The sequence below is a fragment of the Hydra vulgaris genome, chromosome 11 (genome assembly GCF_038396675.1).
Source record: "Hydra vulgaris chromosome 11, alternate assembly HydraT2T_AEP".
In the NCBI taxonomy this organism is placed as follows: Eukaryota; Metazoa; Cnidaria; class Hydrozoa; order Anthoathecata; family Hydridae; genus Hydra; species Hydra vulgaris.
The window spans coordinates 44105990-44132500 of NC_088930.1; the positions used below are offsets into that span (position 1 = coordinate 44105990).

At 28.2% G+C, this 26511-nt stretch overlaps 3 protein-coding genes across 3 annotated transcripts in view; all 3 read right to left on the reverse strand.

Moving 5' to 3' along the window:
- Positions 1–4683: 4683 nt before the first annotated feature.
- On the reverse strand, positions 4684–5705 carry LOC136086683 (general transcription factor IIH subunit 3-like). Its single transcript, XM_065808933.1, has one exon. It carries the CDS (start codon positions 5703–5705, stop codon positions 4830–4832), a length of 876 nt encoding a protein of 291 aa, XP_065665005.1. The 3' UTR covers positions 4684–4829.
- On the reverse strand, positions 4684–18966 carry LOC100201597 (general transcription factor IIH subunit 3). Its single transcript, XM_065808934.1, has 7 exons — positions 18831–18966; positions 14598–14677; positions 11228–11315; positions 10858–10957; positions 9541–9571; positions 9045–9089; positions 4684–6225 (listed from the first exon to the last, which is right to left on the reverse strand). Exons 1-7 carry the CDS (start codon positions 18847–18849, stop codon positions 6055–6057), a joined length of 534 nt encoding a protein of 177 aa, XP_065665006.1. The 5' UTR covers positions 18850–18966; the 3' UTR covers positions 4684–6054.
- A 143-nt stretch (positions 18967–19109) lies between these two features.
- LOC100205210 (histone-lysine N-methyltransferase, H3 lysine-79 specific) overlaps positions 19110–26511 on the reverse strand; it is a 59099-nt gene continuing 51697 nt past the window's right edge. The window contains exon 7 of the mRNA XM_065808935.1: positions 19110–19769. Within this exon, the coding sequence (XP_065665007.1) occupies positions 19206–19769 (564 nt within the window). The 3' untranslated portion in view covers positions 19110–19205. The remainder of the gene's footprint in view (positions 19770–26511) is intronic.

Below are 26511 nucleotides of genomic sequence, written 5' to 3' on the forward strand. Positions count from 1 at the left end.
TATAGTATTTTTCTGTATTTCACGAAGGGGCTTGATGAAAAGACACTTTGACTTCTACTTACCCCAGTCAGCTTGTAGTTATATATATTTGTTTAAATTTATAGATATCATTGTAAAATGTGTAAAATGACGAAATAAATAATAATAATAATAATAATAATAACAATATTAATTTGAGGAAAAAAGAACAAGTATCAGTAGTATTGAATCAGGATTAAAAAGAGAAGAGTAATTGAAAAAATTAAAGAATTTTTAGTAGTAAGCCAGCATTGAAGCGAGTGCAAAGTTAAGATGGATAATAAGGTGATAATATGATAAATAATATAGAGTTAGCAGTAGTGGAGCTAGGAATTAGAAAAAATACTTATTTAATGAACAGTTAAGCTTCTTGAATTACAACTACTCCATGTGCATTTGCTCTGATATTTAACAGATTTATGGCTATAATAAACAGTTCGATGTTTAGGTATTAATAATTTGAAGCTTTTATCAAAAATGGTTACGAGAATTTTTTTATTTTAAGTAAAAAATTCAGTAATGGAAGTAAGTATTTACTTTCCTGTTTCCAGTCAAATAAACATTTTAAGTGTTTATATAAGGTCATTTAATTTAGATATCTTTGATATGTAGTAGAGAATGTTGAGTTAAAATGCTAAAAATTGATTATTTTTATGGATTTATTTTGAAGGTGATGTAATCTTATAGAAGCTTGAGGCTCGGTTTATTCCTACATTTGACAAGTGTATCTTAGATAAAATTTAAAATTTTAGCCAACATACCATTAGACCTGCTTAGTTTCAGGTCCGATGGTAAATTGGTCAGATCTTAATTTATATTTGAGAGAAGAGATATTGAGAGTTAGAGTAATCCAGTAAAAAGCCTTTTTTATGTATTGTAGTCACTTTAGCTACTACATGTCTGGAAAACTTTATTTTCAAATAAGTTGTTCATCATTTTGGATAGTGAATTTAAGAGTATGTTTGGAGTAAGCTTAAAAATGAATGTAGGAAGGCTGTATGGGTCCAGACCTTTTTTTGTTTTCAAGACTTATTCAAAGATCCACTCCAGATATAGCAGCAATATTCCATACAAGAACGGATTTGAGATTTTTAGAGATAACAAATAGAATCCGGAGTAAAATGTGGTGAGCGCAATAAAGAGATGCAACTTTATTAGATGTTAATTTTGCAACGGATTTGAAGGCGAAAGGTGGAATATTTATTAAGTACATTACCGTTCATTAATATAAAAAGATCTAGATTGTTGAGATAATGATTAGCTGAAAAAATTGAGTTTAATCTAAATTAAAGTTCACCAGCCGCTGAGAGCCCCATGATGTAGATAAAGTAAGATCCTTTTTAAGCACAAATGCCTCCTCCAAGCAATCAGAGAGTGTTGGATTCTTATAAAGAAAAGAATAATTGGTAGTAATCATCAGCAAACAATGACACTTTGGATGTGAGAATTTCTGGGAGATTGTTAATATAAATAATAAAAAGTATTGGGCCAAGGATAGAACCTTGAGAAAACCTTTAAGTTACATGAAATAAAGAAGGGTGCTGTCCATCATGGACAACTTTTATATTATAATTGGTAAGGAAGGATTCAACAATCTTAAAGATGTTACTAATAAACCGTGAGAAAAGAGCTTATGAAGATGACCAACATGCCAAACCTTACCAAAGGCTTTAGAAATATCGAGAGCAATAGACTAAATCTCTCAACATCTATCAAATGCACGAATCATGCAAGAAAAAAATCCATATTGATGATCAGAAAGTATATATATATCTTATAATTTGTGCTTATCTTATATTTAATTGATATTGATTGTAAAATTTAATTGAAATTAACGGGGCAAGATGATAAGACCAATGCCTTCTGCTTGTTCCAGTCAATTTGGTACATTAATAATTTTGTAAAAGAATTTATATTGACGAAAAGATTATATATCTAAAGTATAGACGACAGCTCCGGAGAACACTACTGCAAGACTATATAGGTATGTTGTCTGGACCACAAGCTGTAGAAGTGTCTAAGCAGGAAACCACTAGATACAGAATCTGGAGTGATACGAATGTCAACAATGGCTCAACCTATTTGTCAGCTATATCAGGTAGGATGCGATTAGTGGAATCAAGAGATTATATTGATGAAAAGTTCTCAGCAAGTAATTCAGCTTTGTCTTCAGGTGAGGTGACAAAAAAAGATTTCTACCCAAGGGCTATCAAAAGAAAATCACGGAAAGAGTCAACTTTAAGGTTGTTGTAAGAGGTATAATGATCAAGAAGAATGAGATAATAGTTATAGAAAGACCAAACCGTGATCAGAAGCATCGAAGGGTGAATATGGAGAAACTGAGCACTGACTAGGATCAGAAACAAGATCAAACTAAATGATTCTGATTATCTAGAAAGCAATTTAGAAAGTTGTGACTATTTGTTTTTGAGATTGAGATAAAAGAATAGTGGATTCAAACCTAGTTTGCCTACAAATGGGCGAGCTCTTGCAATGTAAATGCCTAATCTAAGCGTATAACTATTGAAGTCTTTACGAATTATAGGAAGATAACCAACAACATTAAGATCACAGGAGAAGAAAGAAAACTCAAATGAGAAATATCAAAAAACAAGTCGGTCTGGTAAACTTTGCAGTAGATAAGACTCAACAGAAAAAAAGTTACTACGAAGATCATGAGTAATAGTGAATGATAGATTTAGAGAACTTGGTTATGACGAGGTCTTTTGTATTTTATAGATTTTGGTATATTAAACATTTTTAGATTTGTTAAAGAAACTAATTCAAAGCACAGACACTAATCAATACACTATCTAATAGTCCAAGCTAATGCCTCATTACTATTAATAAACCCTAAGCCGTAACAAAGGGCTCCAAATTTGGCTTCAACAATGTACACCAAAAGTACGAACAGGGACACCATCCATGCACAACAATACACTGTTAGCACTTTGATATTTCACAGCTGTTGGTAGAATCTGTCGCTCTGATAGCTATCACAGAGTTTAGGAAACCTAACTATTTGCCGGCCTCAGAACCATAACACTGAGTTTTAGAGCTGTACCCTTATTAGGAGATAATAGAATGAGTAGTCTAGTCATATTAACAGAGACACAAGTAAAAACCATGCATAAGTCAAGAAGATCCAGCGTTCAACATTCATATTTTCTTCATTTATTAGCTAGCCTAATAAATGAAGAAAATATGCGAAGATGGTCAACAGAGAGAATCTGTTTACCCTTTGAGTATTTGCCTAAGAGGCCTTTAGTAAAAGAGTAGCCGGATGCATTTAACGTCTACCTAAAATGAGTATTTTTATCGAGACATCATCTCTAGTCAAAGTTGGCATTTAGCCTTTGGCTTAAAAAGCGAAATTCAAGAAAAAATCTTGTAACTAAAGTATTTTTAGGACATAGAGACTATAATATGTTTCTTGTTGTCCTTTATTACAATTTTGTGTCTTCTCTATAAGTACATGTTTTTAGAAGAAAAAGCAATCACTCACAAACCAAGTTGGCATAACAAAACCTTAAATTACATTATAATTTTGATTAAATTTATTAATTAAATTATAAGAAGAAGCAATAATAGGCCGCATAGTATGAATTAACAAGGATAATGATGTTGTTGCAAGTTGCTTGTTTTAGACAACTCTCCCCCCTTTAACTCCTAGAGTATGGTTTCTAAAAAGACATTTCAAATTCGATCGTAAAAAGAAAAAAAAAATTTATAGCAAGATTTAAAATTTTATCATAATATAAAAAACTTCTCGTTTAAAAGTTACGACCAATCATTTACCCACTGGGTAAATGAGGAGAATTTTAAACTTTAAATGGTCATAAATCTTAAACAAAAGATTTTACTTGATGAAATTTGTAATCTGCTAATGAATTTTGACCTAATTTATGAAAGTAAATAAAAAATTTTTAAATGATTTTAAAAGACTTAATTCTTAGAAAGTTCTATTTAGGAGATTTAATTCTAATTAGGAGTCTGGGCATAGTTGGGTTGGCTCCAATGACCTAAACTTTGAGCAAGTCATTCTCATACAACACCATTAATAACATAGTAGAAATTTGAGAATGCCACACGCCTCTCAGTAATCTTTTTGAACTACAAAATTTCTAGACACTCAATTCCCTAAAATACGTGATTTCTCTACAGGTCCCTGGTGAAAAAAAGTTTTTTTATATTTTTGAAATAGGAGTTTTTTAATGATAAACAACAAAACAAATTTCTGAGGATGTGTTACAAGGTCATATAGCATGTTCTTATACACAGTGAGTATTTTAATACTGAGTAACTTATTCTGTATAACTTGTAGCCTATATAATATAGGCTATACTTGTGTTATATAATATAGGCTATATTCGTATTATATAATACAGGCTATATTCGCATTATATAATATAGGCTTTATTCGTATTATATAACATAGGCTATATTCGTATTATATAACTTATCCTGAATATATTCTTAAACAAATTTTTTTGAAAAATTGAAAAAATGGTTTATTTTGTAATACAAAATAATTTCTGCATTTTATTAAAAAGTTTAAAATTAGTTTTAAAATATTATTAAAATGCAAAAATTAAAAATAAAAACAACCCTTATCGCTAAAAGCGAAGAAAAAACCCCCAACAAAAACCAAAAAATTCACACAACTTTCTGAAAATAACAAAATTATGTTTTTATGCTTTTTTTATAAGTAAATATAGTCTTACAAAAATAGTCTTACAATCTATTTACTTCAAAAAATAGTAAGTAATCAAAGTGAGAAGTTATTTCTTTAAGTAATCGGAACAAAAAAACTATTTCTTTTTAGACTTAGCATTTAATGGTAAAGAAGGTAATTTAAAACGTGTTTGACATGTTGCACATTTTGGCATAAACTGGCAATATATGGATAAACAAACTGAGCAAACAAAACCAACATCAACTAACTGCTTATGACAAAAACATGCTGCGCGATAATCAATTTGTGAGGATGTTGGTAAATTGAGTTTTTCACGCAGTCCGGGGTCAGGTAGAAAAACCCATAAGAGATACTCTAACATACCAGAGAAATCGTCAATAAAGAAATATACACCACCTGTGATATCAGAAGCTTGCTGCATAAAACCAGAATTATTGTGCAATGCACAACAATCTATAACAATATTTTTCTTTGAAGCCGCAAATATACAGTTCATGACAGTCATGTATTGCGAGGAGCTATCCGATGAACCTTTAATTATAAGTATTCTAGCGTTGATGCGACGTCCGTTTGCTGTCCTATCGTGAGAGTGAATGTAACAAAGAGCTTTGGTCAATGCACCTGCCAACAAAGAGGGTCGATTGGTCATATTACTAACGGATTCAGCAAATAAACGTTTGAATTCAGACTGGAGAGTTTCATTAATTTCTGAAAACAATTCGTACTTTCCATCTTTCTGAGAAGTTTCAATGCTTACACCAGAAATTGACTTGCTTGAATTAGGATATAAAAAGCAGGCTTGCTCTGAATTACATACTACCAAAGCAAGTTTGTTTGTGTGATTTAACATTAAGTATGAGTTACAGAACACCAAAACACTGTCAATACATTTCTGAAACACATCATTGTTATTTTGAAACTGACTTGCCCACCAAGCAGCGTTAATATCGAATATAATTACCAACAAATTATCATTTATGTTTTCTAGCATTTCTAAACCAAACAAAAGTTCCAGCTCAAGTAATTTGAGATAAAAAAGTTTTAACTCATTTTCAAAAAAACTCAAATGTAAATCCAATATAGTTGTAAAATACGAAACAAATAAAATTAATAATTTGAAGAATTAATAATAAAAAAATCGTCATTGAGCTTCACTAAACAATTGAACAATTAACGTAAATGTAAAATTCTTTTAAAAATGTATAGGGGTAAAATGGTATTCTTGCGTGATTTAAAACATAAAAATCTTCTACTAAATACACATCTGTTATTTCGTGCTTAGTTAACATCAATTCATTATGTCGTTATTTCGATGAAAAAAAGGCACTTTAATTATTACTTTAAGAAAAACCTAAAACACTACGTATAGACTTTACAAGATTTGATTTTAGTATGTCCGGCTTGCAATGAACTTGTATCCATGCTATTACGGTTGAAGTAAGACAGGAAAAATCAGTTATGATGACGGTCAAATTGAAAGATTCCCACAATAAAGCCATCAAATATTTAAACTAAATTGAAAAAAAAATTATTACATAAAAATACTTTCAAAATATATAAATTCATATTTCAATAAATACGACCAGGATTGTTACTCAAAATGCTAAAAAAGTGTTAAACTGGGTCAAAGCACTAAAAAATCTTTTTGTTTTGTTGTTACCAGAAAATATTAAAATCCAATCAACCCAATTAACAATAAACTTTCATTAAGATACCTCTTTAGAGAAAAAATTTCTCAACTCTATTTTGTTTTATTTATAGTCGTGACTTCGTAAAATGTGAACGCGATGGAAATAAAAATAAGAAAACTATACTTTGGAAACCAAAAAATTAATGAAACCTATTTTTATAAAAATCTTTTCTTTCAAGTTTTATTTTATAAACTTAATAATTAGGCAGAAAAAAAATTTGCGTAGATTGATCCGGTTTTACTCTAGTGTATCAGTTTTTAGTTCTGTTAAATTACATACATTATGTTAACTTATATATCTAAATCAAATTATTTGAGTTTATATTCATTAACTAAAGCAAACTACAAACATTGATGCAGAATCATAGATAATATTTAAGTTTTTTTCAACACCCTGGAAATACTCTATGGAAAAAAAAAAAACGTTTAATATTATTTTTGTGTTAAATTTAATGACTTTAGTTCATGATAGACGTTTTAATAAATCAAATATTTACATGTTTTATATCCTTTTGTTTTTTTCGATTTCTTTTTAAACTAGCAGTTAAGTTGAGATCTTTTAATATACATTAAAAGATCTCAACGTGTGTCCACAACAATGTGGACATCTGTTCGATGTTTATCAGTATAAAGTTGAAGACCAAGATGTACATAAAACTAATGTTAAAATTAACAACAAACTTTTAAATAAGGCTTTTTTTTAAGCTATAAAAATGGGGATAACGAATAATATTTCATATATACTTCAAAACAAGCGTGAACAAAAAACTTTTTAGCCAAAAAGTTTTTTTGTACAGATATACCGTATCTTCAGCCTTTCTAGAATATAGGTCTTAATATTAAATACATTTTTTGTCAACCTTTCTATGTAGATTTTACTGTCATTTGATGACGATAAGTTAAATCTAGAAGTTAAATAGATTTCAGAAGATGATGCACTAAGGAAGATAAAAAACTTGAATAAAATCAAAAAAAAAAAGAAAACTAGACAAAAACTCAAAAAATCAAACAACTCTAGTAAAATGTAAATAAACTTGGTACAATTGAAAATATCGATGTGATGGTTGGTCTTTCCATGTATCTAGGTATCAAAACTACGCAAATATCAACTGTGACAGCTGCTATGATTCACTGTTAGATAAAACATTCAAACACCAGAGGAAGATGCAAAGTTTAATAATGTCCTCTAAAAGCGATTCCTTTTCCTGAGTCTACCTTTACATAGCCTACTAAAATTACACCGCCCCAGGCTTTGCAAGTTAAAATCTCGATATCACAGCAGAACTACAAGATTTAGTTCTTTAAATGATTATGATAGCATGAGAGGAAACAATGTCATGTCATAGCATAACATGTCATGGGAGAACATAAAATGTCAATCAGCTTCACAACAGTAATACCGATAACATAATTGCAATGTATTATTCTCCTTATAACCCCTAATGTCAATGAAGAACAACAATAAGTGACAATTGAATATGGGAACAAAAATCAATACACTCAGATTTGTCACAGAGGCGCCTTTGATAAATCAAATTGGAAAAGAATCATATGAGAATATGCAGTCCTTACTTTTTTCAATGTAGATATCATAATAATGTAAGAGAAAGGTTTTAATATTATCTTAAATGAACAATATTTAAATATGAATGAGTGAATATTGTTGCAGTTTGGCCAGACTAGCATCAAATATATATCTGGGCCTTTGGAGTGTCAACAGTGATCATTGCAATTTACCTAAGGAACAATGAGAGACTATATCTACAGTTATACAGAGATTCGTTATAGAGATATTGATGCAAAGGTTTCTTTTTGGATTTAATTCAAGAAGATAGTTCTTTAACTAGAAATTCAAATGATTGTAATGTGTGTCATGGACAAATAACAACTTTAATAGGTGGATCTAATGTACAACTAATATAGAACTGTGCAATTACTTGAAAGTGTTTCATGGATTTGACCACTTCATGAAAAATGTTTATATGATTGTAAGAGTTCATTTATGGACAGAGTCTAAGACAGCCGGTAGTGCCCAGATCATGAAGTAGAAAATATAGAAACTAGCAAAAGAACACAAATCATCTGAGATTTTATTGATTCAAAACAGATTACTGATCACAATTCAAATTAACATAATAGTATATCAGATAGTTGTACATATTAAAAAAAAAAATGGTTACAAGGTTGTTTCAAAAGATTACTTGAGTCAGAACCAACACATAGGTTCAAACTCCTAAGTTATTGAGTAAGGAACCCTTTTGTAAAAGCCATATATAAACTGATTGCAAAGTTAGTATTTTGTCACTTTTGAATTCATTCTCTACCTTTACAAATCTCTCATTCATCGTTGTATGGAATACTATTGCCATACTTTAGTTGGCTCTTCATTAGTATTTAAAAATCAAAAAGTTCAGTTTTTTTTTATGGTTTACTATTTGAATAAGGTGGCATCAATAAAGTAGGTATGCAGTAAAACTACTTATTTTTGATCCCCTTCCTCTTGTATGCACAAAAAATAAATAAAATAATAAATTGCAAAAAATAAATAAAACAATAAATTGCAACAAATAAATAAACATTAAACATTTGTAATAATATGTTTGAAACAGAAGTAATTTATATTTTTTAATGATAACCTACCACTGCAAACTTCATTTCATCATTAATTTCATTTTTATGACAAACCTAGTGAATAAATTTTAAACACAAAAAATATCATACTATAATACAGATGTATTAGTATAATGATAAATATCAGTTGTTAGCTGACAAAGCAATGTTTTATATATATGCACGAATACATATATTTTACAAGAAACTATTACAAGAAATAACATAGACATTGTGCTTCTGATGCAAATTTTGAACATTCAATGTTGGACTTTTTCAACTACAAATTTTTGACACTTTTAATCCAATAAAAATATAACTTTAGGAAACCTGATAAATTTTAGAAAAAAATGAGATAAACTTTGCTTTGTGAATGCTTGAACAGAAGTTTACAAATGTGTTAGATTTTTGGTATGGGTTTTATTTTTAATATAAAATGATCATTTAAATATAAGATTTAAGTACCAAAATATATAACATATTTAAACATATATAGAAATAGAAATATTAAAAGTTTTTAACATACATGAACAGATTTTGCAAGGTCTTCATAACTTCTATAGTAAAAATAAGTAACTTCAAATTAGCATTGTAAAAATTTATTTTGTTATTCACTTATAAACCAGTTCCCATAATATAAAAAATTGGAAAAATTTTTAGCTTTGTACTCTATTTTACTTACTAATAAATAACTAAAAACTTAGAATTTAGTATTAAGATAAAATTTAGCATTAGAATAAACTTAGAATTTAGTATTAAGAAAAAGTCTTATTTAAAGTATTTTTAAAATATTTTCTTGCTAATCTTTTTTGCATAAAAACCTTTTTTTTATGTATTTTGAAACATTAAAAACTATTTTTTTTATTAGGAGTCAAACTATTTCATAATTATAAAACTTGTGTTTAAAACGGTCACTCCTTCCTTACAAAAACAGTAACAGAAAAATGAATTATTATTTAACTCAAAATCTTCAGAAAATATTTTATTTTAATAAAAAATTAAAGCAATGCAATACATGGCACATTGTGATTTTGTAGAAAGAATTTAAGATAACCATTTAAATAATTTTAGAAAACAAGCATAAATTTAAACCAATCATTAATCATAAGAGCTAATTTAAACCAATGGTAACTCATAAATACTCATGAAATCAATCATAAAAGACAGATATCTATTTAAACCATTTAAATTAGGAAATACCTACCAATTTAAATCAGTTACTTGGGGAGATTTAAATCAATCAATATATAAGAAACAACTAACAGCTTAAACAAATCACTTTAAGAGACCACTAATTTTAAGAGACCACTAATTTTAAGAGACCACTAATTTTATGAGAACACTAATTTTAAGAGAACACTAATTTTAAGAGAACACTAATTTTAAGAAAACACTAATTTTTAGAGAACACTAATTTTAAGAGAACACTAATTTTAAGAGAACATTAATTTTAAGAGAACACTAATTTTAAGAGAACACTAATTTTAAAAGAACACTAATTTTAAGAGAACACTAATTTTAAGAAAACACTAATTTTTAGAGAACACTAATTTTTAGAGAACACTAATTTTAAGAAAACACTAATTTTAAGAGAACATTAATTTTAAGAGAACACTAATTTTAAGAGAACACTAATTTTAAGAGAACACTAATTTTAAGGGAACACTAATTTTTAGAGAACACTAATTTTAAGAGAACACTAATTTGAACCAACAGATTTTAAAATAATAATAATCAAAAAAAAAAAAAAAGAAAAAAAAGAAAGAATTTATTAGTTGTTTTTTAAAAACGACTGTTAAAAAATTAAAATAATTAATCATGAGTAAGAAGTAAAAAAAACTACCCTTGTATCATTTTGAGCACTGTCAGATGTTTTTCTAAATCTTCGATTTCTCGAGTTCGATGACCTTCTTCTTCCACTAAAACATTGACGCAGGTGATTGCTGAATAAAACATAAGAACATTTTTTAAATATCCTGTTAAACTAAAACATTGAGGTATTATTCATGACAGAAGTATACAGATGTTAAAGTTTAAATAAAAAAAACATGATTTTCATAGTTTATATTTGATATGCATTAGCAAATATGACATATACTTGGTAATGCATATCAAATATAAACTATGAAAATCATGTTTTTTTAATTTAAACTTTAACATCTGTACTATTAAGTTTGATAGATTAACATTTAAAAAAATACAATTTGTTCAACCTTGTTGAAGTATTTGGGCCTTGCTTGCTTTGAAATCCTCTTCACAATGATTTTGTTGAACAAGTTTAGCAAGTTGCACTAATCCATCCTGTATCATTAACCACATATAAAAAAAATTAAACTCATCTTATAATTATCTTATTTATCACAACGAGCACAATGCTGAATCGATTTTAAAACAGATTTTGACTTCTTCATTTTTAAGCTCTCCATCGTTACAAATCTTTAGAAGATCGTAGTCTGTTATTATTTAACTTGTTACTTGTTATTTAATTAAATAAAAATTAATTATAAATTGTCATTCATAAATTATGTCTAAGGCTAGAAATTCATCTATCACTAGAATTTCAGAGTTTATTAGATCTGGAAAGGATTTTATTCCTAGTAAGCTGCCTGCAAACAGAGAAGTTATACAAAAAGGAACTTTATTGAAAAAACAAAAGAAATATTCTAAAAGAGATCGTGCTCGCAATCTAGTTTCACTTATTTTTGCTAAACGGAGAAAAGCAAATGTTAAGTTTCAACAACTAGCTATTATTGGGGAGAAATCACTATATTATTAAATAAAAACTCTTCGGGAGAAAGTATAATAACATTTTATGGAAAAGAACTAAAGTAAAATTAAAAGAAAAACTTATATTGAAGTTAGATAAACTTATAGACCTCACCACATGTACTCATACAATACTTCTATGTGAGAATGATCTACCTGGGTGTGCTTACCAAAAAGTTTCAAAAATAAAGCACATAAATTGCACCTGTATTTTTAGAAAAAATATTCCAATTATGGAGCTCAGATGGTCATATATATATATATATATATATATATATATATATATATATATATATATATATATATATATATATATATATATATATATATATATCATCTGAGCTCCATCTGACCATCTGAGCTCCATAATTGAACATAATACTTTTTAGCGTTGTTTGATGTTGGTTGCAAATGATTTTCCAATCCAAGACTGTCGGGAGCCAAAAATGGCTCCCGACAGTCTTGGATTGGAACTAAGAAATAAAATTATTGGCGATTACGTAAGTGGAATGTCACAAAAAAGTATTTGTGGTAAATATCGCATGAAAAAATGGACCGTATCAAGACTATGTTCCAAATATCGTTCTACGGGGTAGTTAGCAGCAGATAACAAAGGTGGAAGACCGCATTCCACCAATTCTAGAGAGGATTCTATGATCGTCAGATCCATCAAGAAGGATCCCTGGATATCATCAGTCAAGATACAAAAGCAATTAGAGCGGCATGTATCGGACCGAACAATCAGACAACGTGCTGTTGAAGCTGGATTGTTTTCTCGACGCCCTGAAAAGAAACCGCTGATTTCACTAAAAAACCAGAAGAAAAGACTCCTGTTTGCTACATCTCATATTGACTGGAATGTGCAGAAATGGCGAACTCTCCTGTTCAGTGATGAATCGAAGTTCAACATCATTGGGAGCAATGGCATTTGCCGTGTACGTCGACCGGCTGGAAAATGCCTCGATTTACATTACTGCCATAAGACCATGAAGCATGGTGGAGGCAATGTAATGGTCTGGGGGTGTTTTTCTGCTAACGGTCCAGGTCCAATACATCAAAACGATGGAATAATGGACCGTTTCATGTATAAAAATATCCTGAAAGATGTTATGTTACCTCATGCTGAATGGAATATGCCAATAAAATGGGTTTTTCAGCAAGACAACGATCCAAAACACACTAAAAAAGTAGTCAAGCAGTGTTTTCAAGACAACCACCTATCGGTGATGCATTGGCCGCCTTAATCTCCGGATCTCAACCCTATCGAGAACCTGTGGGAGATCGTCAACTGCAGAATTAATCGTGAAGGCGTTCGTAATAAGGATCAACTGTTTGAACAAATCCAAAAGGCCTGGGCAGCGATTCCACAAAGTTTCATTGATCACCTGATCGAATCTATGCCTCGAAGATGCAAGGCTGTGATCGACAACAAAGGATTAGCCACGAAATATTGATAGTGAAATACAGCTTGGTCAACATTTTGTCAAGTTGCACTTGTTTTGTCCAGAAGGAAATCAACTTTTTTTAATACTTTTGATTAATTTATTAATTTTCGTGTACAAATAATGAACTTTGTGATGAATAAAACTTGAAGAACTTTGTCTCTAAACTGTTACATAGTTAATTCTCTAAATTGAAAAAATGCAGCACTTTTATATAAAGAAACTAAATTAGCATTATTTGGTTGCACTTGTTTTGTCTGATACTGTGTATATATATATATATATATATATATATATATATATATATATATATATATATATATATATAACAACAATAATAGCTGTAAATGTTTGGTTTTAGCTTTCAGAAAAAGATGATACAGTATAGGACAAAGAATATCAAGAAAATATTTCTCCTAGCTCTTCTCTAACGAAAAACTATTTATGTTTCCTATTAATGTTTACTTTACTATAAAATTAATGAAATTAAATTGTTAGTTGAAAGGCTTTTAAAGAAAAAATCAAGCATCTATGCTTTGATAATAGCATGATTTTTAGATAAAGAATCAAGAAAAAACACCATATAAAAAAAAAACAGCTGTTGCTAGCATAAGGTGATTATATATATTATTGTTTTATTTAGCTGAAAATGATCAGATGATGAGTTAATAAAAGATAAACAGAAACTAGTTTTATCTTATAGGTTTGGGGTTTCACCTACCCTGCCAGCACTGAATTGCTGCAGTGGCGGCAGAGGAGGTGGAAAGTTATCTGCAAGATTTAATAATAGGGGAAATAACATTCTTGGAGGTATACAAATAAGCCCAAGAAAAACACCTAAACTGAACTATGCAGCAACTGCTCTTCAAGAACTAGGTAAATGGGAAAACAAAGAAGTACAAGAACTTGTTTTTACTTGTTTGCTTACAAAAGATAAGTTGTTATTGCTATGTAATAACTTTACAATATATAAATTTATTGCATTATTAAATGCATAAAAATTTAAGGCCTAATTTTTAAAATATTTTGGAGATGAAACTATTTATAACTCTATTATCAAGATAGTCACCAAAAGAAATGTTTTTCTTCCATTAAAAAAAACTCAAATTCATCTTGGTAGTTATAATCATATAAACTATGTAAAAAATATAGATAAAATTGTTAAACAAGATACCTCAAATTTATTAAATTATGATGCACAAAAGTATTACTTAACATTGATGTAATGATTAATTTAAAAATAAATAAAAAGTGGAGAATGGGGAACATTGATAACAAAAACTAGTGAAGAATGGACAACATTAATCAAACCCACCAGCAACAGGATAAGTATATAGTTTTCAATGATACATAAAACATTAAAATTCTACCTGACCTTTATCGCATCTCTTCTCTTCTGTTCAGCAGCACAATGAGCATTTTTTTGAAGTGGTCCATGATGGTTGAAAGAAGAATCTACGACAGCAATAATTCAATATAGATAACAGCATAAAAATATAGAAGCAAATAACTTGTAACTTAACACTTTTTGTATCTTAATATGTTAGTAAAGTATACACTGTCACCATACCTTGTTTCTCTGTGCAGCAGCCTTGCTCACCAACTTTTAAGTTTGAGAGTTATAAATTTAAGGGAGGAGTATTACATTAATAAGGAAAAAATAAATAAAAATCCTCCTTAAGTATAGTAACCCTATAAGCCTTGGAAAGTTTAATGTCAACAAAAAAAAAAAACTTTGATACTGAATATTTTTTTTATGTTTATAAGTTTTGTTAGCTCTAACACCATGATCCTGAAACCCAATAACCTTTAATGCCACCAAATGGCAAATGGAATCATCCTGTTGGAAGCACATACCATCCAGATCCATATCCTAAAATTCTGGCCTAAAGAAATCCGCTATCATCTCGCACTACACAGTCACTTTTTGTGGATGCATCGGCTTTTCAACAATCACTCATGGATTCTCATTTGCCCACATGCAAAAATACTGCTCATTAACGAATCCATTGAGGTGAAAGTATGCCTTGTCACAGCAGATGATTTTCTTTGTAATGTCGCCATTCACTTCTGTTCAAATAACCATTCAGCATAATAATGACTCTTAAATTCAGTAGACAGTAGGCTTCAGGTCTTGAGTCAAACTTGTAAGCATTTAAACTCAAATCTTTCTTCAAAATTCGCAACAGTGATGTTCATGAGATGTTCAATTGTCCGGAATGACGACAAGTTGAGGTTGATGTCTTTTCTGCCACACTATCGCAAACAAGATTAATGTTTTCTGTAGAACAAACTGGCGGAGCATGAACAAGTGTTTTCACATTTCCTTCAGACCCGGTCTGCTGAAATTTGCAAACAATTCTTCTGATTTTGGACACATTTGGTCAATTATGCAGACCAAAAAAATCACAAATTGTGTACCTCTCCATTGTTGAATTTGTCAAACACTAAAACAAAGCAGTGTCAAATTAAGTTGGGCAAAACTTGATTTGATGTGGTTTATGGTCAGAAAAATTAATTTAAAATTGCAAGCTCAAATAATGTGTTTTAGGAACAGCTAAATTAACTTTTTATTTGGTCTCTAATAATTTGAAAAAAAAAAAGATTTTCAAAAATCACATTGGGTTTTAAAAGTAGCAAAATTATATAAAAATTTCAAATAACAATTAAAAAAAAACATTTCATACTTAAATTATTATTTTAGATTTAATTACATAAAAACTATATTTTTTTTTGACTAAAAATAAAAAAAGTGAATTCTTGAAAAAGTGAGTTTTTTTGTAATTTTTAATACTTTTATTAAATAAATTTTTTTTTAATTTATTTTTCTTTTGAGTACTAAGTTTTTTTTAGTACTAAGTTTTGATTGATTCTTTTGAGTACTAAGTTTTCCTACTTTTAAAGAACTTTTTTTTAAAATATTAGGACCCTGTAGAAAAGTAAAGTTAATTGAGCTATTACGAAATATTGGAACAATGCTTCGAAATTTAAGATTATTTTTTTCATCAATTAATAACATTTTAACGTATAGTCACTTAACTATTAAAATATATAAATTTTTTTGACTTGTTCTAATATAATAGTAATAACAATAATGAAGTCGTAATACAACTTTTTAATAAAATAAAACATTTTTTTTTATTAACATATACAAAAAAAAATTAAATTTTTAAATTAGGCCTGGTCATAAGTATGGAAACTTATGACCATTTTAAATGTTCCCTTGCAAACAATAATCTACCCATCTTATTTTTCTTAGAAATTAATGGTTTTTTGACAGCCACTCATCCAAATAAGCCCCCATCATTTAACCTTCTACGAACTGTCCTGTCAGATAATAAAACTCCATTCTGTTCCAAGATTTCTTCTTTTATATCCTTTGATGACTTTCTAGGATATTTTGTAGAAGTATTTTTTATAACTTTATCCGATCTTTTTGTTGTTTTTCTTGGTTTTCCAGGTTTCATTTTCACTTCCACAGTTCCCCTTTCTTTGAATTTTTTAATAATTTTTGAAACTGTACCTTTTGGAACTTGAAAACTTCAAGAAATATCAATTGGTTTATTACCGTTTTTAAAACACTCAACTATTTTATTTTTAATATCAATAGAATAATATTTTCGCGGTGCCAAACTGATTAATATAAAAGTAAACTATGATGAACTAACAAAGATGTCAATTCTAACACGTTTTAATTCTAAATGATAAGATTTGTTTATGTTTAGTGACAAGTTTGAACAAGTTTTCATACTTTTGTCCAATCGAAATTAAGAAATATTAGTATGTAATAAAATGCCTTAGAAAAGACAAGTTCAAATTTGTAGTATATATAAAGTAGACTATTGCAAGTACACTTGGGTTAAATAATTTTGGTTTTATTTAATACAAATAAAAAAAAATGTAATTTAAAAAAAGTTTCCATACTTTTGGCCACCACTGTTTATATAATCTATTATACAAGTTTGACTGACCACTGATCTGATATTTGACCACCAGGTTAAAATATCAATCAATTCAATAATTGGTTAAAATATAAATAATATATAAATAACAGGCTAAAATATCAATCAATTCAATAACATCAATAATTTCAGTCAATTTAATCATATATTAATTAACTAATTTTAAATTACTTAAAATTAGTTGATTAATATCATTTTTAACAGTATATATTATTTGTAAACAATTACGTTTAAAATCAAAATTATGTGCTATTGTATTTCAAAAAAAAAATTATTTGTTTTATTATTTTTTTACTCTTTGAAAGTTATCAGACACACTGACAATTCCATTAGAACAACACAGCTTTAAACAAACTATATTGCTTAACAAAAATCCCTTAGAACAACACAGCTTTAAACAAACTATATAACTAAATAAAAAATCCAACAAGATGATGTTTTTCTGGAGCATAAAAAAACATGATTAAAGTTAATTATAGTTTCAAAACCTATATATCAAAAAAAACTTTTGTTAACTATAAGTATGATCCTAACCTAGAAAAATATTTCACTATGATTTGCTTTACACCAAAAAAGCATATATTTATTTATTAAAGAATATTAGAATTTGAAAATATCTCTCAAACAAGTTCCAATGAATTTCGCCACACTGATTTTCCAATGATGGTGATGGTGTGCATAGTTGTGAAGTAAGTAAACTTTGACAAGTCTCATGTTTTTTTCAAATTCTACTCAAAACTTGTCAATTTAAGTGCACTAAGTTTTTGCCATAATTGAGGTGTTTAATGAAAGCAGTTCTCAGTTTTTAATGCTGGTTTTAAAGATGGTTTTAGCAAATGTTCTAGTTAAATGTTCTAATGGCCTGATAGGCCATTTCACATTTCAAATCATAAAGACTTGTTGAGCTTCCAATACCTTCTAGGAACTTTTAGAAGCACAGCTCATAACTTTTAAGCCAACCAATTTTGGTGCTGGAAGACCTTATAATCGCTGTAAAGGTCAGACAGCCACAAATGTTTAGCTATAGTATTTGTGTTATATGAACAGAACAAGTGGTTTCAAAATTATCAAGAATTAAATGGAATACTCTACAGGATTATGCTCAGTATTTTTGTGCTGTACAAGATTATGCTCTTTGGCCATTAGAGATCTTAGAACCTTTAGAAATCTTAATTTTTAGGATTAGAAATATAAAAAATGAATGTCTAGAAGAAAAAAAGTTAGATAATAAAATTAAATCACTTGTGACTTTGTAAGCAAGAAAAAAGATTTTTTTAATTAATCAAAATTTATCAGATTTCAAAATTTAAAATAAATTTTAAACAATTTATTTTATCTAAAAAATTTTCCTGTAGTCACCTCCCCAATACAAATAGGGTCACTAAAGTTAAGGAGATTTTAATTATTAGAACCTTCACTCAACCATAAAACTCTAAAACACTAACTTTCTTGACCATGGTTGTTTCCTGGAGAAACAAGTTGAGCATGGTACTACCAGAGGTTCCCATAACCAGAACTCTTTACTTTTTGTTAAGATAAACAAAAGTTTCAATGAAAAAATCTTTTTGTTAAAGAAAGCATATTTTTCAACCCTTATTAAAAACACTTATTGGTTAAATAAACACAAAAATAAAAGCATTGCATACCTTTATTTTGCCGTTGCATATTTGTATCACATATTGATGCCCTTTGTTTGTAAATTTTTGTAAAAAATAATTTTATTTCATAACTGCTAAATGACTTTATCAATTATAACAAGACATAAGTTAAAAGTATTAAACAAAAAATATTGGTTCAGAAAATAAATTTAAAACTTAAATTAATATTAAGAATACTTAAATATTACTTTCTTAAACTATTATCAGTTTTTTAAATTAAAATAATAATAATAATAATGATAACTAAAAATGATCAATAAGACACGCTTTTTACATGACATTTATTTCAAGAGAAATATAAAGAACTCTTTAATATTTATTACACAAAAAAATAAAATCTGCATTTACATTCAATTAAATAAACTATTTTATCAACGAACTTCCAAATGGTTGTGATCCAAATAAAGAATACTGATCTGAAAATGATACTTCTTTATTTTTAGGTATCTCAGAGCTTATATCAGGTTCCGTGCAGAAAAACGAAGTACTAAAACCAAGAGACTTTATCGGAGATTCTCCTAAGGTAACAGAATCTATATCCTTATCATTAAAACGAGACCGTAAAGACGCAGGTGAAGGAGAGTTATGTGTTAAAGTTGGTGGAAATATAGTTGAAGCACTGTTTTTTCCATTATTTGATACATTCCATGCAGGTTTTGAACTAGTACGTGGTAAACCACTTATTGTTTTATGTGGTAATATGGAGGAGTCACTTGAACTAGAACAAGATAATGACCTGCTGTTATCAGATTGCAATGAGTTGTCAAAAGATCCTGACGACAAATTAAATTTGTCAGAAGCAAAAACTGTAGTATTTGCAGAAAAACATCTTTCAAACCTGGGAATTCTGTTGCACATACTGTAATTGCTAAGAACTGGTTGCTGGACATGTCTTGATTTAAAATTACTTTTTGACCAACTGCAAAACTAAAAAAATTAAAAGCTAGTACAAACATAATTTTAAAAATAATTAAAAATTTACTTTAATCAGAAGCTAATTTTAAAAATAATGACATTTTTAATCAATAACTTTTTTAAAAAAAGTTTGCAGTGCAAATTTCTTAAAATTTTAAATTGAAATTACAAAAAACTCAGATTAAAAACTTTTTCTATTCTATTAATTGTATTATTCTTTAATCAATTGAAGCTGAAATATCAAAAAAGGTCAAAATGATTACAAAATGTATTTTTTCTCTACTTTTATGAATTACAGATTGATTTGAGTGCTAATGGAAGAAAGCTTGAAGGACTAAGCAGGAGGGGAAATGGTAGGAAGGGAAATAAAATATAGAAAGAGTGTGTAATGATGACAAACAAAATCTTTATGTATTCAATGCATTATTAATGTAAATATCAGTTTATAGAAATCATCTATTTGTATCAGTATGCATGTATTACTACAAATATATAAATTCAAAAAAGACAATATGGGACAAGATGTATATAGAAATGATGAAAGTTTTTCAAAAAAAAAAGTGCAACATCAAGCATAATACTCAGACTTTTGCAAGTAACCATAAATTGATAATTATCATTAATAAATTTATTTCAAAATAATAATGACAACACATTTTTTAAAATAAAAAATACTTAGGTAATATATAAAAATATTAATAAGTTGGCATTAGCCTTGTAAAAATTTTTAGCAGAAAGTACAGTAATATTAGAGCTGAACAGCTTAATAAATTAGACTTTTTAAAAAAAAACTTTAACGATTATTGACAAACCATTTTTTATAACACCAATTTTCAATTGGTGTTTTAACGACACAAATTAATTGAAGCGATTTTTTTACAACTGGATACCTTTTTGGCATTAGCCTGTTTTACAAACTGAACATTCCTATTGTTATACAAACTATGAGGATTACCATCTAATCTTTACAAACTTCTCCAAGTCATACTAACAACTAAGGTGGGGGTTTTATATTATAGTTTTCCTTCATTTGAGTAAGTTTCCTTTACTAATGTTAAGAAGCTTCAGCCTGTTCCAATATTAGATCAGTTTAACGCTATGATTAGACATAACATCATCAAAAACTATAGTTTCATCAACAGCAACAATAAAAAGGGAGAAAAAAAGATAATATGAAAAATCAACGATGCATAAATTAATTCTAAAAATAACTGAATTTTACAAAATAGATAATTTGTTGAGTGATTATGCTTAGGCCTAGCAAGTTATTATGGAAACTTTTGGAAAATCAGAAAAGGTTAATCATTTAACACTGAGGTTTGAAGACAAGTCAATTAAATTTAAATTAGCCATACATAAAAACAGTAAATTTGGTAAAAGAAATTTATAGAAAGATACTTTTATGCAATAGATTAATATAAATAATTTGCATATTAGTATATACTTAGGCGAAGCTTGTTATTGAAACTTTTAAAAATCAGAAAAAGCTTGTTGATACTGAGATTCAGAGACCAAAAAATAAAATTAAAATTAGTCATAAATAGATCCAGTAAACCTGGTGAAAGTTGTAAGAAATTCTATAAGGAAAAAAAACCCTATAAAGTATTTTTTCATTGTGTAAAAGTATCATAATTGGAGGCCTTACAAAACTAGATGGTGAAAATAGTTTTTTGTCCTTCTTGTTATTTGATACATTTGTAAAGACAAGTCTTTTACAAAGAAAGAAAATTTCTAAAGAAACACATCTATTAACTCTTTGCAGTAAAAAACAACTCAATTTTTTAAATTCATATATATATATATATATATATATATATATATATATATATATATATATATATATATATATATATATATATATATATATATATCCGATGATGATTGGATATATATATATATATCCAATCATCATCCATAAAATTGATTGATTGCCTACAAAGCATGAAACTTAAAGTCCCATAAATTGTTGTTTTTTCTTCATTTTAATTATATAATGCTCTAATTTAAAATTTAAAAAATTAAATTTCTAAATTATCGAGCACTTTTCTAAAATCAAGAGTTTTGTATTTTATATATATATATATATATATATATATATATATATATATATATATATATATATATATACATATATATATATATATATATATATATATATATTTATATACATATATGTATGTATGTATATTAAACATCTTCACTTCCAACAAGGCTGCAAGCAACCACTATTAGAGTTGGAAGTTACTGGAAGAAAAAAGATGAAGTTTATAAAGCAATATAATGATTAACAGACAACTTAAAAGATAGCAAATTATATTTGCATTATAATTCCAAATTATATTTGCATTATAACTCCAAAAGACTAATGTTCGAGAAAAAAAAAAGACAAATAAAATTTTTTATAAGGATCTAGTAACAGTCACAGTAAAAGACTTTATTGAATGATGAGTAACACGAAAATAAATTTTAGTAGATAGCACAAAAGACGCTAGCTTTTAATGCAGCACCCATTATAATATTTATAGAAAAGAGAAAGAGTAGCAAAATGATGATGTGGCAGTGGTTAGGGGTATATATCTTAAGTTAAAGATATAAAAAAAGAATTGAAACTAAATAAACCAGCTAATTATAATTTAAACCTATTAAAATTACACCTTGAACACCTGGAGATTAAATTATTAAATAATTTTGACTAGGGAACAAACTCAGAGCATACATTGTTCAAAAAAGTGAAACTTACTTTTGCTAAAATGTTTTTAAAATTTTAATTAACCCACATTTCCTTCACATTGGCATGAATTAACTAATTTTACAAATAAAGATAAAAAAAAGTTCTACACAAAGTTTTGTTTCCACAATAACAGCTCTATATTTTCTTAGCTTAAAATCAAGAAACTTGACATTTGTTTTAATTGTTTGTGCTTTTACATTTACATGTAAATCTAGAATACTAAGTGACCAGAGTTAATATTTGACCGGGGCCGAGGCCAGGTTTGATAAAATATAGCTGGATCCGGGTTTGTGACCGGGGTTGCATAAACATTTATACATCCTAAAGTATACTTATTTTAATCAAAATTCAGGTTATATTTTGTATATATATGCATATATAAACATCATTATGATCAACATGATCATAATCATCATTATTATCATCATGATCATCATCATAAACAGTATAAAAAAGGCTAAAGCCTGATGATGATGATGATGATGATGATGATGATGATCATCATCATCATCATCATCAGGCTTTAGCCTTCCTTTTTTATGCTGTTTCTCTAATATAAACAATCTAGAGCATTTTTTTTTGTGACCGGGGTTGCATAAACATTTATACATCCTAAAGTATACTTATTTTAATCAAAATTCAGGTTATATTTTGTATATATATGCATATATAAACATCATTATGATCAACATGATCATAATCATCATTATTATCATCATGATCATCATCATAAACAGTATAAAAAAGGCTAAAGCCTGATGATGATGATGATGATGATGATGATCATCATCATCAGGCTTTAGCCTTCCTTTTTTATGCTGTTTCTCTAATATAAACAATCTAGAGCATTTTTTTTTCTCAACTATAGCTTATTCATACAATATGTAAGGCAGTCTCTTCAAGTTTTCTTACTACTACCACTACTATTTTCTACTGAAGCTACAACCTCTCTACATGCTGATACCTAAATTACTTTATTCTTTTCTAACAAACATTGTTCGATATACAGGGTGCAGAAAAAGTTCCCATACAAAAATATAAACAGCAAAAGCAGCAAAAGGTCCTGTACAAGACAAGAAACAAATTAAACTTTAATTTAAAACAAAATAATACTAAAAAATACCAAAAGAATAAAAAAGGAGTACAAAAGAATACTAAAAACACACTATATATCGAAAGAAAACACCATACAGATAATTTTTTTAAATTATACTTTTGTACATTAACTTTTTCCGCACCCTGTAATGTTTTTTCTAATCTGTCTAAGATTACACCTCTTTTTGTTGTCTTGTTAGAGTCACACCACACATCCATCTGATCATCTTCTCTTTTGGCGAATACTACACCATATAAATACTAAAGTTTATATAACAATGAAGGATATTGTATGCCAGCATTTAAATAAATAGCAAACGTATATGCTTATATCCATAACATGTATATAATATGTATGCATAAAGAACAAAAATTTAGAAGCTTTTATTACTTCTCTTCAATTTTAAGTCAAGTCTCTACTCCACATTTACTCCAAGTATTCAAAGTCAAGTATTCTACTCCACATTTTTCACCATCTTGAACAGTTGCTTTATTAAACATTAATCATTTCTTTCATCTTTTTTAAAAGAACATCTCTCTTAAAAATCTTCTTTTATTATTACAAGAAGCCAATGTGAAAAAGTCCTGTCTGATGTTAAGCTCTGTTATTCTTAGTTTACTAAATCTTGTATCTTATCTCAGATCTTAAGTTCTAAAGACTTTTGGTTAGTCTACAACAGTGTTGTTAACTAAGTCTAATACTTAATCTCTAATTCATGGGTTTGATCTTTTTACTTCTCCCCAAAATAAAGCAGAGTTATTTGCAAAGAAATCCTACTCTAATTTGACTCTTGAATCTAAATGGCCTTAATCTTCCTGCCGTTTAAACAGATTAACCCATTGTTAAACATCCAAATCACTCTGGCTTCCAATGCTAAAGTTAATTCTTAATTAAAAACTTCTACAGCTTGTGCTTTAGAAAAGATTTCCATCAGTCTTAAAAAAGTGTTCTCCAGAACTCTCTTCAATTTTTGCTAAACTTTTAAAAAGTGCTAAATAAGTGGTCCAATTTTTCAAAACTCTAGATAACACTTTGACCTTTCCAACTATCCTCTAATTAGTCTTCATTCTGTTATTAGTTTCTTTATATAAAGGTTGTGAGGTTATTAAACTATTTCTTTCTAACTGCAGTAGTAAAGTTATTTTTGAAGACCTAACCTCTTCTTTATTTCAAGTAACTTTAAGGGTACCACAAGGTTCTATCTTTGCTTTGTTTCTATCTTGTATTGTTTCTTATCTACAATAACGATCTTCATGAAATCTAATGTGGCTCTATTTGCTGACGACTCAACTTTATACTCTTGTAAATGTAATTAGATCTGCTTTATCTGCCAAGCTTGAGGCACTCTCCTATTGTTATAAGGTTGTATTTCTTTCTTTTTTCTACAAATACAACCATGATCAATGGTCAAACGAGCTATCATCTCTATAACGATCAACCAAAACTCATTCTTACTTGGCTTTATAATCAAAAAGTTGCATCATTTTACTGTGCCTGTCCCTTCATGCTATAAAAACTTTTATTAATCCAGTTTTTTCCCTTCCTAACTCTTCATGTTTTCATTTTTAATGCAACTTACAACTTTTTAAATCTTCAGTGATACATGTCCTCGTATTTCAACTTATATTAAAGTAACTTATAACTTAACCAACTTGTTCCAACTTCTTGTTTTTCTTTAGAGTTTAAAAAAATGTAAATATATGCCAGTATTTAATAAAAAGTAAATGTAAGCATAAAATTATGATATATTAAGTATTATAAATTTTTTTCTAGCCCTGGGTATTAACCCCTGCTAAATCTTATAATTTTGACGGGGTCGGGTTTGCAAAAAGTTTCATTTTTAGCCGGGATCAGGGCCCTGGTCACTTACTAATCTAGAACTGCAGTAGCAGATCAGGTGTTAAAGGTCACAATCACAATGCCTAAAAAAATGGCTCTATCAAAATACTAAAAATATTCAAGTTTGTTTGCTGTGCTTTTTAAAAGTTGAGATAAAATAGTGCCAGTTAGAAGAGACTTAATACTTTACAGTTGAACTCATGTATTTTGAATCCTCAAGTAGTCTTAAAATATGTTGGAATTAATAATTATAAGATTAAACTTCTATGATTAGAGTTTTCAAATTATAGAAGTTCAATCCAAAATATTAAACCCTGAAGGAATCAAAGAATTTATTCCATTTAAACGATCTTTAAAATTATAGGAGTTTGAATTACAAGAATTATTGTATTGAGAGCTTTGATTCTAATGAAAAACATTTACATTCTGCAGTTCGTACTAGATCTAGTGTCCTTAGATGTATTTATTATTTTACTTTATTTAGATGTAGAATTCTTAACAACTATAGCTTCTAATGAGATCACAACAAAGTACATTTGAAAATGAAGGATCAAATGCTATTTTAGAAACAACTGTTATTTGAACTCCCTGCCTCTATCAAAATTATAGAGGGGTGGATTTCAAAAGGGTCTGTATGAATATATTGAATAGCCAAAATTGAACAAACAAAACATAACTTTTCTTATTCAAAAAGTTCATGCCCTTTAGCCTTTTAAGAATCAGGTATAAAAAGAATTTCTAAAAAGACTTGTGAGAACTTGAAGCAAATTTCAGAGTTACTTTGTCATGAAATATTGCTTTCATATTAGCAGTAGACATGAAACTTGTTTTACTTAGATTAGGCTAAGCTGCATTGCGATGTTCCTGTTCCTTAGTTTAAAATATCTGCGAACAATTTTGGAAACCAAGCAATATCAAAGAAACTGAAGACACTTGAAATGACTAGATCTAGTACCATTATCAGAAAGCTCTCAGTGCCTATTTTAAAAAATCTTGGCAGTTACCAAAGTTAAATAAATCTCGCCCGATAATTCTTTTTGATACTTTGCCAATGAGTTGCACTTGGTTCTTCAAATTACTAACAGGGT

What these genes read in the sequence shown, in the direction of transcription:
- LOC136086683 (XM_065808933.1), bottom strand. Translation starts at nt 5,705, where the DNA reads ATGCTAGAAAACATAAATGATAATTTGTTGGTAATTATATTCGATATT.
- LOC100201597 (XM_065808934.1), bottom strand. An exon ending in AGAGAAGAGATGCGATAAAG is followed by an intron (nt 11,316 to 14,597) that starts GTCAGGTAGAAT and finishes TTAATGATACAG; the next exon opens with GATGGATTAGTGCAACTTGC. An exon ending in ACCTTGCAAAATCTGTTCAT is followed by an intron (nt 9,090 to 9,540) that starts GTATGTTAAAAA and finishes TTTATTCACTAG; the next exon opens with GTTTGTCATAAAAATGAAAT.